General features: G+C 34.8%; 1 protein-coding gene across 1 annotated transcript; it reads right to left on the minus strand.

Moving 5' to 3' along the window:
* Positions 1-3243: 3243 nt before the first annotated feature.
* On the minus strand, positions 3244-5251 carry LOC129767806 (uncharacterized protein DDB_G0284459). Its single transcript, XM_055769014.1, has one exon. The coding sequence runs from the start codon at positions 5157-5159 to the stop codon at positions 3924-3926; it is 1236 nt and encodes a 411-aa protein (XP_055624989.1). The 5' UTR covers positions 5160-5251; the 3' UTR covers positions 3244-3923.
* Positions 5252-13480: the final 8229 nt, after the last annotated feature.

Below are 13480 nucleotides of genomic sequence, written 5' to 3' on the forward strand. Positions count from 1 at the left end.
ATCCACGTTTTCTTACTAAGCGCTGTGCATGGGTCCAATTGCAGAATTGTTCATTGATTGATCTTCTAATCTACCCTTTAAAATTACCTTTTACTATAACATTCCTAATACTTCTACCAAAACTCGTCATTATAATATCAGATTATTTTCAGTCACAATTCTCGTTCAAGATTTTTCAACCATTTGCAAATAACATGTTTCTCCGTTACATGGAATAAGTGTTTGATACAGAAAATATGATAGAATGAAGACAGCCCTAAATCGGACAATTCCTCTCTCGAGTTTTGCTCTTATCAACACATTCGGCGATCCATTTTATTTATATAGATAGAAGACGATATAGGAATGCGTTTTATGGGTTTTATCACATTAAAATCCATTTCCATTTTCGAACGAAGATCAATTTCGTTAGCGCAAACTCCTAAACTTATAGTTTTACCGTAGTGATGTATTTGGAAAAGTCGTTGAAAATTATACGCAAATTCATAAAATTTCTTGAACATGGCGGTATAACACGACACACATATTAAAAGAGCCTATTCACTATCAAAAAGACAATAAATTAGAATTTGTTTTTTAAATATCTCGAAAATGGCTGTATTTAGAAGGAGATTGATATAGAGCTTTTTTATTTAAAATCACATCAGGATTCATAATTTGTGGCTAAAAATGATTAACATACAAAAATTCGAAGTTTCGAAAATTCATAAAAGTTCGATGTCCCACAAAGTTCGTCAAAAATAGTTTTACCATCTTGTACCCATTTTTAAAATTTGCTACATGACTTATATTTGATATGAAAAAATAAAAAAATATGTATTTTAGATATTATATAAAAGTACTATTTTTCCTCAGTGTATATTATTTCACGTTTGGACATCAATCTTTATATATAAAAGAAGGATTTTCCCACGTACGTGTAAAATATCATCACGGGAGAACGGCTGATCAGATCTGCGGCATCCGTATATTTTGCGAGTTTATCTTCACCCAAATCACAATGATAGATTACTTTGGAATATATTTGAGATGATTATAAAAATTCGAAAAAAATGACTATGCATATCTATATATGTATATAAAAATCTCGTGTCACGATGTTCGTGGTCAAACTCCTTCGAAACTGCTCGAGCGATTTCTGTGAAATTACGCACAAAAAGCTTGGTAGACATGAGAATAGGTCGTAAACTATATATGATACAGCTAGAGTACCGATGACTTTACAATTAATTCCGATTAGGGTGGTTCTATGCAGAACAAAAAATTCAAAATATTGTTTTTATTTTTGATTTTTTTAATTAAATTTGGCTTTAAAATTACAATTAACTCGAAATTTTCACCACGACCCCCTATTTTTTATCGCGATTTTAGTATTTATGTACAAAAAATATCCAAATAATTAAATCGTCGTTTGTTTTTCAAACAGAACGAATTTATATACGTTGTTAAATGACAGATGGCGCTTCATCCGCTTCTTCGAGCTCTCATCCACATATTTTATCTTCAATTTGTCTAAAGCCAGGTGCATCGCCGGCGAGCTGAAAGCCTTTTTGAATGAGTACGATGAATTATTGAAAATTCTTCAAACCACACATTCTCGGATAGTAAAATGATAATCACGCATGTTGAAAACGTTACTGGAATCATGGTAGGCGACTGCAGAACGACGCGAGAAATTGTGTTTTCGAAAGGAGAAACAATAATCCAGAGAATGAAATTTTTAGACGAAAAATTCCCCGTCCGTTTTGAAAAAAAAACAGACAAGACGGATATTACATAAACATTAAACAACGAGATCTAACCACATCATTATGAACGTCAATTCTCATTTCGAATTAATATTCATGAACATGCGGTTAGAGGAGACGAAACCAACAAGTGAGTGGGGAGAGCTCGATGGATTTTTATGTGTATTGTATGACGACTCGACGTGGTCAGGACAGCGTCATTCTACGATGTCGTGGGCCGTCGTAACAATTCATTACCAACGTTTACTCGAAGGTAGAGAGCGAACAGTTGCGATTCGTACGAAGCATTCATTCTCTTACAAGACGCTATCATGAGCAACGCCGACACAGTCTTTGCTATTGCCAGGCCAAAACGCAATGCATTTCCATGACATTATAGCACGTGTGTTCAAACAAAAAACAGTGCTTTCAATGAGCTTTATTACAATATTACACGTATTCGATCTCACACGTTGTAGGATGCATTCGGCTGAAAGGTAAAAGCTAGGAATGCCTAATACACCCAATTTTAGTTTGATTCGTTGACCAAATACGCCCAGAGGAAATCAATAATTTAATTTCATCGGGAATTCTAGATCCGTCCTACTCAAGTCCAGCCGAGTTGTGCAAATGTAGCAATTTTGTCACACAATTCGTCATAAACGACATTGAGCTTCGTGTTCCATTTCTTTGAAGCGAAAATGATGATAGATTTTCGGGTGTAACAAACACGCGTTCCCGTATCAAATATGTGTTCTATGTAACAGTGTAACACATTATCTGTAATTGGGCAAAAATCTTGAACGAAAAATATTATATCATGTTTTAAGTTATGACGGAAATGCTGTTTAGAAAATTAGTTAAGTTATAGTCAGGACTATACATTTAAAGTATTCTAATAACATCGAGTAACAATTCTTTACATATCTTTAGCATTTCACCTTTTAAATTTTTTCATACAATGAATTAAGACAATGAATGGTTTGTGTAGTTTAATTTTCATCTGCGGTCATCGTCTTTAGCACTCCATTTCTCAGTATGTGAAAGATCCCATCCCACATATTCGTGTGATCTCTTCGAAATAATGGGCCGTCATCATACCCGTGAAGATACGCTATGAATTGCTTGAATGCACTGATGTTTCTGAATTGCTCCGCAAAGATATAGCCCATTAAAATTTTTGTTTTTAATGAAACACAATAGAAGAGGATACAATAGATGAGTCACGATTGTTTATCGAATGACAATGCGCACCACCATTTCCGGCAGCATAAACATCAAACATACTTTCTTTCAAATCGTTTCATTCGTTCTATTTTATTGATCGCATTCGACTAATTTCATGGATCATCAAAACATTCAAAAACACATACAATACATTAGTGATTTTTTATTTAACCACCAAAATATTCACTAGAAATAATTTATATGGCAGAACAACGTTTACCGGGTCAGCTAGTACTCTATAATTCGACACTATTTCGGTAGGACTCATAGCTTTTGAGATATAAGTTATCAAAGATTTCCCTTACTAAAATCGATACGCCCTTTTTAAAAATTACACTTAAGTCAAAAAATTCCCAAATGCTGTGGAAAACTCATATTTCCTCCAACCCAAACGAAATACAGGTAAACTTCGATATAACGTACCCTCGTTATAACGTACCCTCGTTATAACGTACCCTCGATATAACGTACATTTTACCTCGATAGAACGTACACATTTCCAAAGTGTGAAGGAAATTTTTTTCAATACTTTTTTTCTGATAGAACAATGAATTATCCGTATTGTGATGCTAGAACAAGTTTTGTGCCTTCAATCAATTCCGAAATACAGCTGGTTTTGTGATTCCGGATTCTAAATGAATCAAGCTTTAATCAACAGTACGAAGGGAAACATCATGAGAAAGGCTGGCTTCGTCTTCTGATTGAAGTTGTTCATTAACTTTACTAAAACAGCAACACAATAATGTATTATAGACTACGTTTGTGAGTACTTTATTATGCTTCGATATAACGTACAATTCGATACAACGCACCATTTTGAAAGTGAAATGTATGTTATATCAAAGTTTACCTGTACAAACTTTCATTCGAATCGAAAATACTCATGTTTTGTCATTTGTCGATTTCATTTGGAATTGCTCAGTTATATAAAAACAGTTGAGTTGAGTTGAGTTGCAGTTAAGAACGATTTTATTCATCTTTATCATCATCCTCTTGTGTGAATTCTTTTATCGCGGACACCTTCACCACTTCGTGTTCATTGTCGCTATCGTCCTCCCTGGGAGGACCCTTCCGCTTTTCCTCTTTCTTGTCCTTAGCTTTTTCCTTCTTGGCACCGGCAGCAGCTTCCAGCCCGCTGGCCCATGTTCCTCTGGGAATATCCGAATATGCAGCTGGATCCATTGGATCCAAAGCACCGGATGTAGCTTTTGCAGCTCTGCCGCGATCCCTGTCCCGATCACGATCACGACGATCGTCACGCCGATCTCGACGATCCCGCTCGCGATCTCGATCGCGGTCCCGTTCACGATCTCTGTCGCGATCTCGTTCCCGTTCACGCTCACGGTCCCGCTCTGGACGTCCACCCGCTATTCGAGGTCGTTTTTCGTCATCCCGCATCGGATGTTTGACGTGCGGTCGCTTCGGGGGATTAACCACCGGTGGCTTTAGACTTTCTCCAACTGGTCCAACCACCGGTTCTCGACCTGACAAACTCGACGTCTTCGGTACCGGTGGATAACTTTCCACAATAACAGCCTTCGGTGTTCCATCATTGGCACTTTCCTGGCTCTTAGTTTTCTCCATTAGTTCCTTCCGTAAAACTTTCGCACTCTTTGTCAACTTGGCGTCGGGATGGGTCGGCGGAAGCCAGGATACAAATCTGGTTTCCTTATTGTAGAAATAAAAGGCTTTACAACCGATGTCGTACTCTTTGCGCCAATGCCTGGGCAATGGATAGCGCTCCAGCAAACGCTTCGCTCTCTTTTCGTACTCCTTCTCTATCTCGAATTCAACTTCGCCGTATCTTTGCACGCAATACATCGAACAGTGGTGATAGATGTTGTACTTATTCTGACAACCGTCCACCGATTGGAATCCGTATCTTTTCACCATTTTTTGCTTCATCCGCTCCGTCCAATCCAACGCCGCGTTGGGTTTCTTCTTCTGGACCGGATACTCGAAGGACTCCGGATTAACCTGGTCATACTCATCGTAATCCTCGGCAATAATTTCTTCATTGTTCAAATCTGTTTCGCGACGATCCTCCTGCGATTCGTCGTCCGATTCAGACGATGATTCCGTTTGCTCTCGGGATGGCGAATTTGATTGTTGCTGCTGCTGCTGTTGGTTCGAGGCCACTTGAGCTCCATCACCCTGGATTATGCCTCGTTTAGCCAAGCGCTTTAGCAGCGCTTCGGGTAACATATCAGATATTGATTTTCAAACCGATAATGAAAATTTCCAGCCTGATTGACACTTTGTGATACTGCACTGAGTGATTTTATAAATATTATTCTTTTTTATAAACCGACACGCTAAAATTAGCTACCCAGGAATTAAGTGATATACCGTCAAAATCAATGAACTGCGAGATGGATTAATAAAGGTGGGAATACTAAACAAAAATGAAAATCTTTTCCAAAAATTAAAATGTTATTCGAATTGGAAATGAATGTAATACTCGGCTATTGAGAACATTCTGTGGTATGATAGCGTTGAATACAAGATTCTGCGTTTTGAATTCATTTGATCCCGCTTATTGGTATGATAGTATTCAATTGTATCGTTACAAGAGATACAACTATGACAAAAAAAGTTTTCTATATTCCGCGTGGCGAATGACGCGAGATGACTCAAGTCAGAGTGTTCCAGGAAGCTTACGGCGTGGCTATTAGCGATCTAACGTACAAATCTACACCTAGGCGGCGCTACGGTGAAAGTGATGATGGTTTTAAATTATGCCATGTGAGCTTATGGAAGGTTTGTAGTTCTTTTCATAAATTACAATGTTATAATCATAAAAGATTATTTGATTGCGATGAGTTTGTTAGAAATTTAATTCTGCGCAATTTTATATATAACATGTTATTTATTCACCTCTTTCAGTAGTGAAAACTATAAAAATGTTGACAATGGTTGAATTAAAGAAGGAAATTCGAGAGCACAATCAAACACAAGTAGAAAAATGTACGATTCCTGCATGTGAGAACTACCTTGGAAAGCCCGGAAGTAAAATATACGTGATTTGTTTTTGAGTTTTAGGTTACATTAGCATCATTTTCTTAGTTCAAAAACAAAATCCAGATGTCTCACCGATCGTTTACGTTTTGCGTTAGATCGCCAATTGACGATCGAACGTTCAAATCTTCACCTAGGCGGCGCTGCGGTGAAAGTGATGATGGTTTTAAATTTGCAATGTAAGCTTATGGAAGGTTTGTAGTTCTTTCCATAAATTACAATGTTGTAATCATAAAAGATTATTTGATTTCGATGAGTCTGGAAGAAATTTAATTCTACGCAATTTTATATATAACATGTTATATTCTTACCTCTTTCAGTAGTGAAAACTTTATAAATGGTTGAATCAAAAAAGGAAACTCAAGAGCACAATCAAAAATAAGTTGAAAAATACATGGTTCCTACATGTGAGAACTACCTTGGAAAGTCCGGAAGTAAAATATACGTGATTTGTTTTAGAGTTTTAGGTTACATTATCATCATTTTCTTAGTTCAAAATCAAAATCCAGATGTCTCACCGATCGTTAACGTTTTGCGTTCGATCGCCGATTTACAAATTTACGTTGGATTTACAACCAGATGGCGCAGCGAGTAAAACGATGATGTTTTGTTTTGTTTTGGTATGGAATTTTTATGATTTTTTATTTTGAAAAATTAGAATTTTTCAGCAAATTTCCCGGATTGAAGTATTTTTTCTACGCTGAAAAGGTTAGAAAATCATCATTTTACATTGTTTCATTAATAACATATAACGAATGATTCGGTACAAGTGTTGTAATTTACATTTTTTTCACTAGGCAAACGATGGGTGATATTTGTTGCGCTTCAAATATTGCAGTATATTTAGGATGGTTTCAACACGCGATTTGACCAAAATCATAGATAATCTTCGAAAATTTTAAGTTTGATAATGCATACCGGTTATTGATACCATGGATAATTGCGGTGAAATCGATATCATATCAATTGGCTGATATCATTGATTATGTAGGGGCCGATACGAGAAGGATTTGCAGTATTTTTAGCGCAAAACACCCTATTCATCGTTTACTTAGTTGCAAAAATTAAAGTTACAATACTTATAACAAGCCATTCCTCGTAATATACATAGCACATTGTAAAATGATGATTTTCTAACCTTTTCAGCGTGGAAAGAATACATGAGACCGGGAAATTTGAAGATAAATTCTGATTTTTCTAGAAAATTTGAACGAATTTCATACCAAAAAAAAACAAAACATCCTCATTTTACTCGCTGCGCCATTTGGTTGTAAATCCAACGTAAATTTGTCAATTGGCGATCTAACGCAAAACGTAAACGATCGGTGAGACATCTGGATTTTGTTTTTGAACTAAGAAAATGATGATAAGATAACCTAAAACTCGAAAACAAATCACTTATATTTTACTGCCGGTCATGCCAAGGTAGTTCTCACATACAGGAACCATGCATTTTTTCTACTTGTTTTTGATCGTGCTCTCGAATTTCCTTCTTTGATTCAACAATTGTGAATATTTATACAATTTTCATTACTGAAAATGGTAATAAAATAACATGTTATATATGAAATTGCACAGAATTAAATTTCTTCCAAACTCATCGCAATCAAATAATCTTTTATGATTATAACATTGTAATTTATGGAAAGAACTACAAACCTTCCATAAGCTCACATGGCAAAATTTAAAACCATCATCACTTTCACCGCAGCGCCGCCTAGGTGTAGATTTGTACGTTAGATCGCCAATTGACGAATTTACGTTAGAATTGCAACCAGATGGCGCAGCGAGTAAAATGAGGATGTTTTGTTTTTTTTATTATAAAATTCGTTTAAATTTGTCAGAAAAATCGGAATTTTCTTTAAAATTTCCCGAATTAAAGTATTTTTTCCACACTGAAAAGGTTAGAAAATCATCATTTTACAATGTACTATGTATATTACGAGGAATGGCTTGTTATAAGTACTGGCGATCTAACGCAAAACGTAAACGATCGGTGAGACATCTGGATTTTGTTTTTTAACTAAGAAAATGATGATAAGCTAACCTAAAATCCAAAAACAAATCACGTATATTTTACTTCCGGACTTTCCAAGGTAGTTCTCACATGCAGGAACCATGCATTTTTCAACTTGTTTTTGATTGTGCTCTCGAATTTCTTATTTTGATTCAACCATTGTCGACATTTATACAATTTTCACTACTGAAAGAGATAAGAAAATAACATGTTATATACAAAATTGCGCAGAATTAAATTTCTTCGAAGCTCATCGCAATCAAATAATCTTTTATGGCTATAACATTGTGATTTATGGAAAGAACTACAAACCTTCCATAAACTCACATTGCAAAATTTAAAACCATCATCACTTTCACCGCAGCGCCGCCTATTTGTAGATTTGTACGTTAGATCGCCAATTGTAACTTTATTTTTTTTCAACTAAGTAAACGATGAATTGGCGATCTAACGTACAAATCTATACCTAGGCGGCGCTGCGGTGAAAGTGATGATGGTTTTAAATTTTGCCATGTGAGCTTATGGAAGGTTTGTAGTTCTTTCCATAAATTACAATGTTATAATCATAAAAGATTATTTGATTGCGATGAGTTTGTAAGAAATTTAATTCTGCGCAATTTTATTTACCTCTTTCAGTAGTGAAAACTATAAAAATGTTGACAATGGTTGAATTAAAGAACGAAATTCGAGAGCACAATCAAACACAAGTAGGAAAATGCACGATTCCTGCATGTGAGAACTACCTTGGAAAGCCCGGAAGTAAAATATACGTGATTTGTTTTTTGAGTTTTAGGTTACATTAGCATCATTTTCTTAGTTCAAAAACAAAATCCAGATGTCTCACCGATCGTTTACGTTTTGCGTTAGATCGCCAATAGGGTGTTTTGCGAATCGGCCCCTACATAATCAATGATATCAGCCAATTTGATATGATATCGATTTCATCGCAATTATCCATAGTATCAATAACCGGTGTGCATTATCACACTTAAAATTTTCGAAGATTATATATGACTTTGGTCAAATCGCGTGTTGGAACCATCGTAAATATACAAAACTCCAACTTTCTTACCATATACTGACGACATTCAGTGGCTGAAATGATTCTAAATTGAAATAAAATGAATAATTACAACCGAATCTTGCTTTTCAGTGCGTAAAATAAACAAACACCCTCACTTTTGTGGTCCTGAGATCTATTGTAGATGTCGTATGAGCTGATTCAGCTTTGCGTAAATTCGTCAATTTTTTTTTTGTATGGAGTTGGTTTGTTTTGTTTTGAAAAATCAGAAATTTTCTGCAAATTTCCCGGATTCAAGTATTCTTTCTACGCTGAAAAGGTTAGAAAATCATCATTTCACATTGTTGCATTCATAAAATATGACGAATGATTCGATACAAGTATTACAATTTACATTTCGTCACTAGGTAAATGATGGGTGGTATTTGTTGCGCTTCAAATATTGCAGATCCTTCTCGTATCTGTCGAAAGGAAGCCCCTGCATAATCAATGGTATCAACCAACTTGATATGATATCGATTGCATCGTCGATATTCACAGTTTGAGCTTCTGAAAAATGTCCGGAAGTTAGTACTCATAACAAACATAAACATTTTGAAGATTATCTATGGCTTTGGTCCAATCTCGTGTTGAGACCATTGCACAATGGTACAGGAGATGCATTTAAGTGGAAATTAGCATTTAGAGCTCGACAGTTATTCTCTAGACAAAAACTGCCTTAGACAAAGTTTTTTATTCATGACAGAGCGCTCGTTTTTATGTTGTCAAAAATAGGGTGACCAAAATTTCCGTTGAAATAAAAAATCTAACTTTTTTATTTTTATAGATAGAGATGAACATAGTTCGACAATGTTGTAGCTCCAATTATTTGAGACATCTTTGTAGAACAAAGTTTTTTTTCTATCTCTTGAAAAAAACCGATATATCGCCTTTTTTCTAACTTACGGTCACCATGAAAAAAACTGTTTTTTTGGTCTAACTTTTATATTTCAAATTCTACATACAAACTGTCTTCGAAAGACTTTAAGAACATACTAATACAAACATTTTTCGATGCAGAACTTGTCAATATCTCAACTTTACTCATTAGTCATTCTTTCTCGGGCAAACATAAAAAATGTTTGTTGACGGAATTTGAAAGAACAGATTTCACTCTATATAATATGTGATTTTCAAAACTATGTTATTTTCTGTGTTTGAGTAAATTAAAATAGAAATCATGAGTTTTTGGATGAGAACCCATCAATAACTTTGAGCAGGATTAAGATATTGACATGTTCTGCATCGCAAAATGTTGGTATTGATAAGCTCTAAAAGTCGTACGAAGACCGTTTTGATGTAGAATTAGAGTAAAAAAACCCGGTTTTTCATAGTTACCCTAATGCAACTCAGATAGAAGGCGCTAAAAACAAATTTGTGGCAGATATTTATTGTTTAGACAAAAACTGTCTTAGACAAAGTTGTTACATATGATAGAGCGCTCATTTTTATGTTATCAAAAATAGGGTGACCAAAATTGTCGATGAAATTAAAATCTAACTTTCTTATCTTTATAGATATATATGAACATAGTTCAACAATATTGTAGCCCCAGTTATTTTAAACAACTTTGTAGAACAAAGCTTTTTTCTATATTTTAAAATAATCGATTTAACGTTTTTATCTGAATTGCATTAGGGTGACCATGAAAAATCGTGTTTTTTCTGCTTTAACTTTTATATTTCAAATTCTACATCAAAACTGTTTTCGTACGACTTTTAAAGCTTATCGATACCAATATTTTGCGATGTCTATATCTTAATCCTGCTCAATGTTATTGATGGTTTTTAAGCAAAACTCATGATTTCAATTTTAATTTAATCAAACACAAAAAATAACATAGTTTTGAAAATCACACATCATGTAGAGTAAAATATCCTCTTTCAAATTCCGCCAATAAACTTTGTTTACGTTTGCCCCAGAAAGAATGACAAACAAATGAAAAGAGCATGTTTTTTGGGAAGAAATACCAATAACTTTGAGTAAAGTTGAGATATTGAAAAGTTCTGCATCGAAAAATGTTTGTATTAGTAAGCTCTAAAAGTCTTTCGAAGACAGTTTGCATGCAAAATTTGAAATATAAAAGTTAGAGCAAAAAACTGTTTTTTTCATGGTGACCCTAACGTAACTTATAAAAAAGGCGCTATATCGGTTATTTCAAGAGATAGAGAAAAACTTTGTTCTAAAAAGATGTCTCAAATAATTGGAGCTACAACATTGTTGAACTATGTTCATCTCTATCTATAAAGATAAGAAAGTTAGATTTTTTTATTTCATCGAACATTTTGGTCACCCTATTTTTGACAACATAAAAACGAGCGCTCTATCATGAATAACCACTTTGTCTAGAAAATAACCGTCGAGCTCTAAATGCTAATTTCCTCTTAAATGCATCTCCTGGACCATTGTGCATTGTAAATAGACAAAAATATAATTTTCTTATCATTTACTTATGACATTCAATGGCTAAAATGATTTTAAATATAAATTAATGAAAATAATCACGACCGAATCGCGCTTTTCAGTGCGTAAAATAAACGAACACCCTCACTTTTGTGGTTCTGAGCTCTAATGTAGATGTCGCATAAGCTGATTCAGCTTTGCGTAAATTCGTCAATTGATCCATTCACTGAAAAATCGCCTTCGTTCGTTCAAAGATGATTATACAGAAATTATTTCCCCCAGCGGCATTCTTTTGTTGTTACGTGCTGCAAATCACGACACGAAATAGAATGAAACAACTCTGCATCGGTTCGAACTTCATGATACACCAGCACGCAAGCAAAACCATCATATACGCTTTCGGTGCAGAAAGTTTATTTTCTTCTTTGCCTCTAACATATACATATCGAACCTCTCCATGCATCATGAAACAGCAGGATTGTACGGACTACGCAAAGCGAATGATTCAGATTCCGCTAATGTAGCGGATCCTGATTTTGAGGTCTCAGAGAGTGCAAACTATATGATTATTTAGCTCGATAGAGGCTAAGGGAAGGGTAGTCAGATTATATTTTCCATTTTTAACACTGCTATCCCTTTAAATGTATATATTCATATAGACCGCATAGTTTTACTAGCAACTCCGCCCAAAACTCTCTCGTTTTATCTCTTTTCCCATTCGCGTTGCTCTCCGCAAATGGTGACCGAATAATGACGTAATTTTTCTTGTATCATTTATTGCTTTGCACTTGTCTGTGCAGTGGGTTGCGCTATTGACGAATTTACGTTGGATTTACAAACAGATGGCGCAACGAGTAAAATGAGGATGTTTTGTTTTTTTGGTATGAAATTCGTTCAAATTTTCTAGAAAAATCAGAAGTTATCTTTAAATTTCCCGGTTTCATGTATTCTTTCCATGCTAAAAAGGTTAGAAAATCATCATTTTACGATGTTCTATTGGATATTACGAGGAACGGCTTGTTATAAGTATTGTAACTTTAATTTTTTTCAACTATGAATGGGGTGTTTCGCGCTAAAAATACTGCAAATCCTTCTAGTATCGACCTCTACATAATCAATGATATCAGCCAATTTGATATTGATATGATTTGATATCAATAACCGGTATGCATTATCAAACTTAAAATTTTCGAAGATTATCAATGACTTTGGTCAAATTGCGTGTTGAAACCATCGTAAATATACAAAACTCCAACTTTCTTACCATATGCTGACGACATTCAATGGCTAAAATGAATCTAAATTGAAATAAAATGAATAATCACCACCGAACCTTGCTTTCCAGTTCGTAAAATAAACAAACACCCTCACTTTTGTGGTTCTGAGTTCTAATGTAGATGTCGCATGAGTTGATTCAGCTTTGCGTAAATTCGTCAATAGAAGAACGGGACGGTCAACCGTATGACACCCACCATGTTTTTGGTGCCAACATCTCAAACGTCAAAAGTATTTGTTTTCTTCAAAACAGCGATCCGCGTTGGCGCTTCGCTGTCAACGTTTACTAGTTTAGGGGAGCGTCAAAGAATAGCTGATTTTCAGTCGGAATGAACGTTTTCAAAATTAAAATTATGAATGAAAATTAGCTTTTCCATATCAAATTAGTATTCTATTTAAATTAGAAACATTTTTGTTTGCAGTTGGAAAAAGGCTCATACGAAAATTGTTTTTTAAGACAACTTTATTTTATTATGAAAAAATTCAGTAACAATGTTGGAATTGTATAGCCATATGGTTGAATGAAAGTCAGAAATATGTGTCTCAAGTAATTAAAAAACATGATATGAAAATTTTCATTCAAATTTTGAAATTCAAAAACCGGCTTCGTGTCTTCTAATCTGATAGAGATTACACTAACGTGTTTGGGACCCAAATTATGGTCCTAATTTGAAGTCGCCACCAGACGTCGACACTATTTTTCTGTCATCGCGAATTACCAATTTACCACCATCTGACATATCGTGAAGTCGA

The sequence above is a fragment of the Toxorhynchites rutilus genome, chromosome 2, assembly GCF_029784135.1.
Source record: "Toxorhynchites rutilus septentrionalis strain SRP chromosome 2, ASM2978413v1, whole genome shotgun sequence".
In the NCBI taxonomy this organism is placed as follows: domain Eukaryota; kingdom Metazoa; phylum Arthropoda; class Insecta; order Diptera; family Culicidae; genus Toxorhynchites; species Toxorhynchites rutilus.

Excerpts from the sequence above, each read along its gene's own strand:
- LOC129767806 (XM_055769014.1), bottom strand. The coding sequence starts at position 5,159 with ATGTTACCCGAAGCGCTGCTAAAGCGCTTGGCTAAACGAGGCATAATC.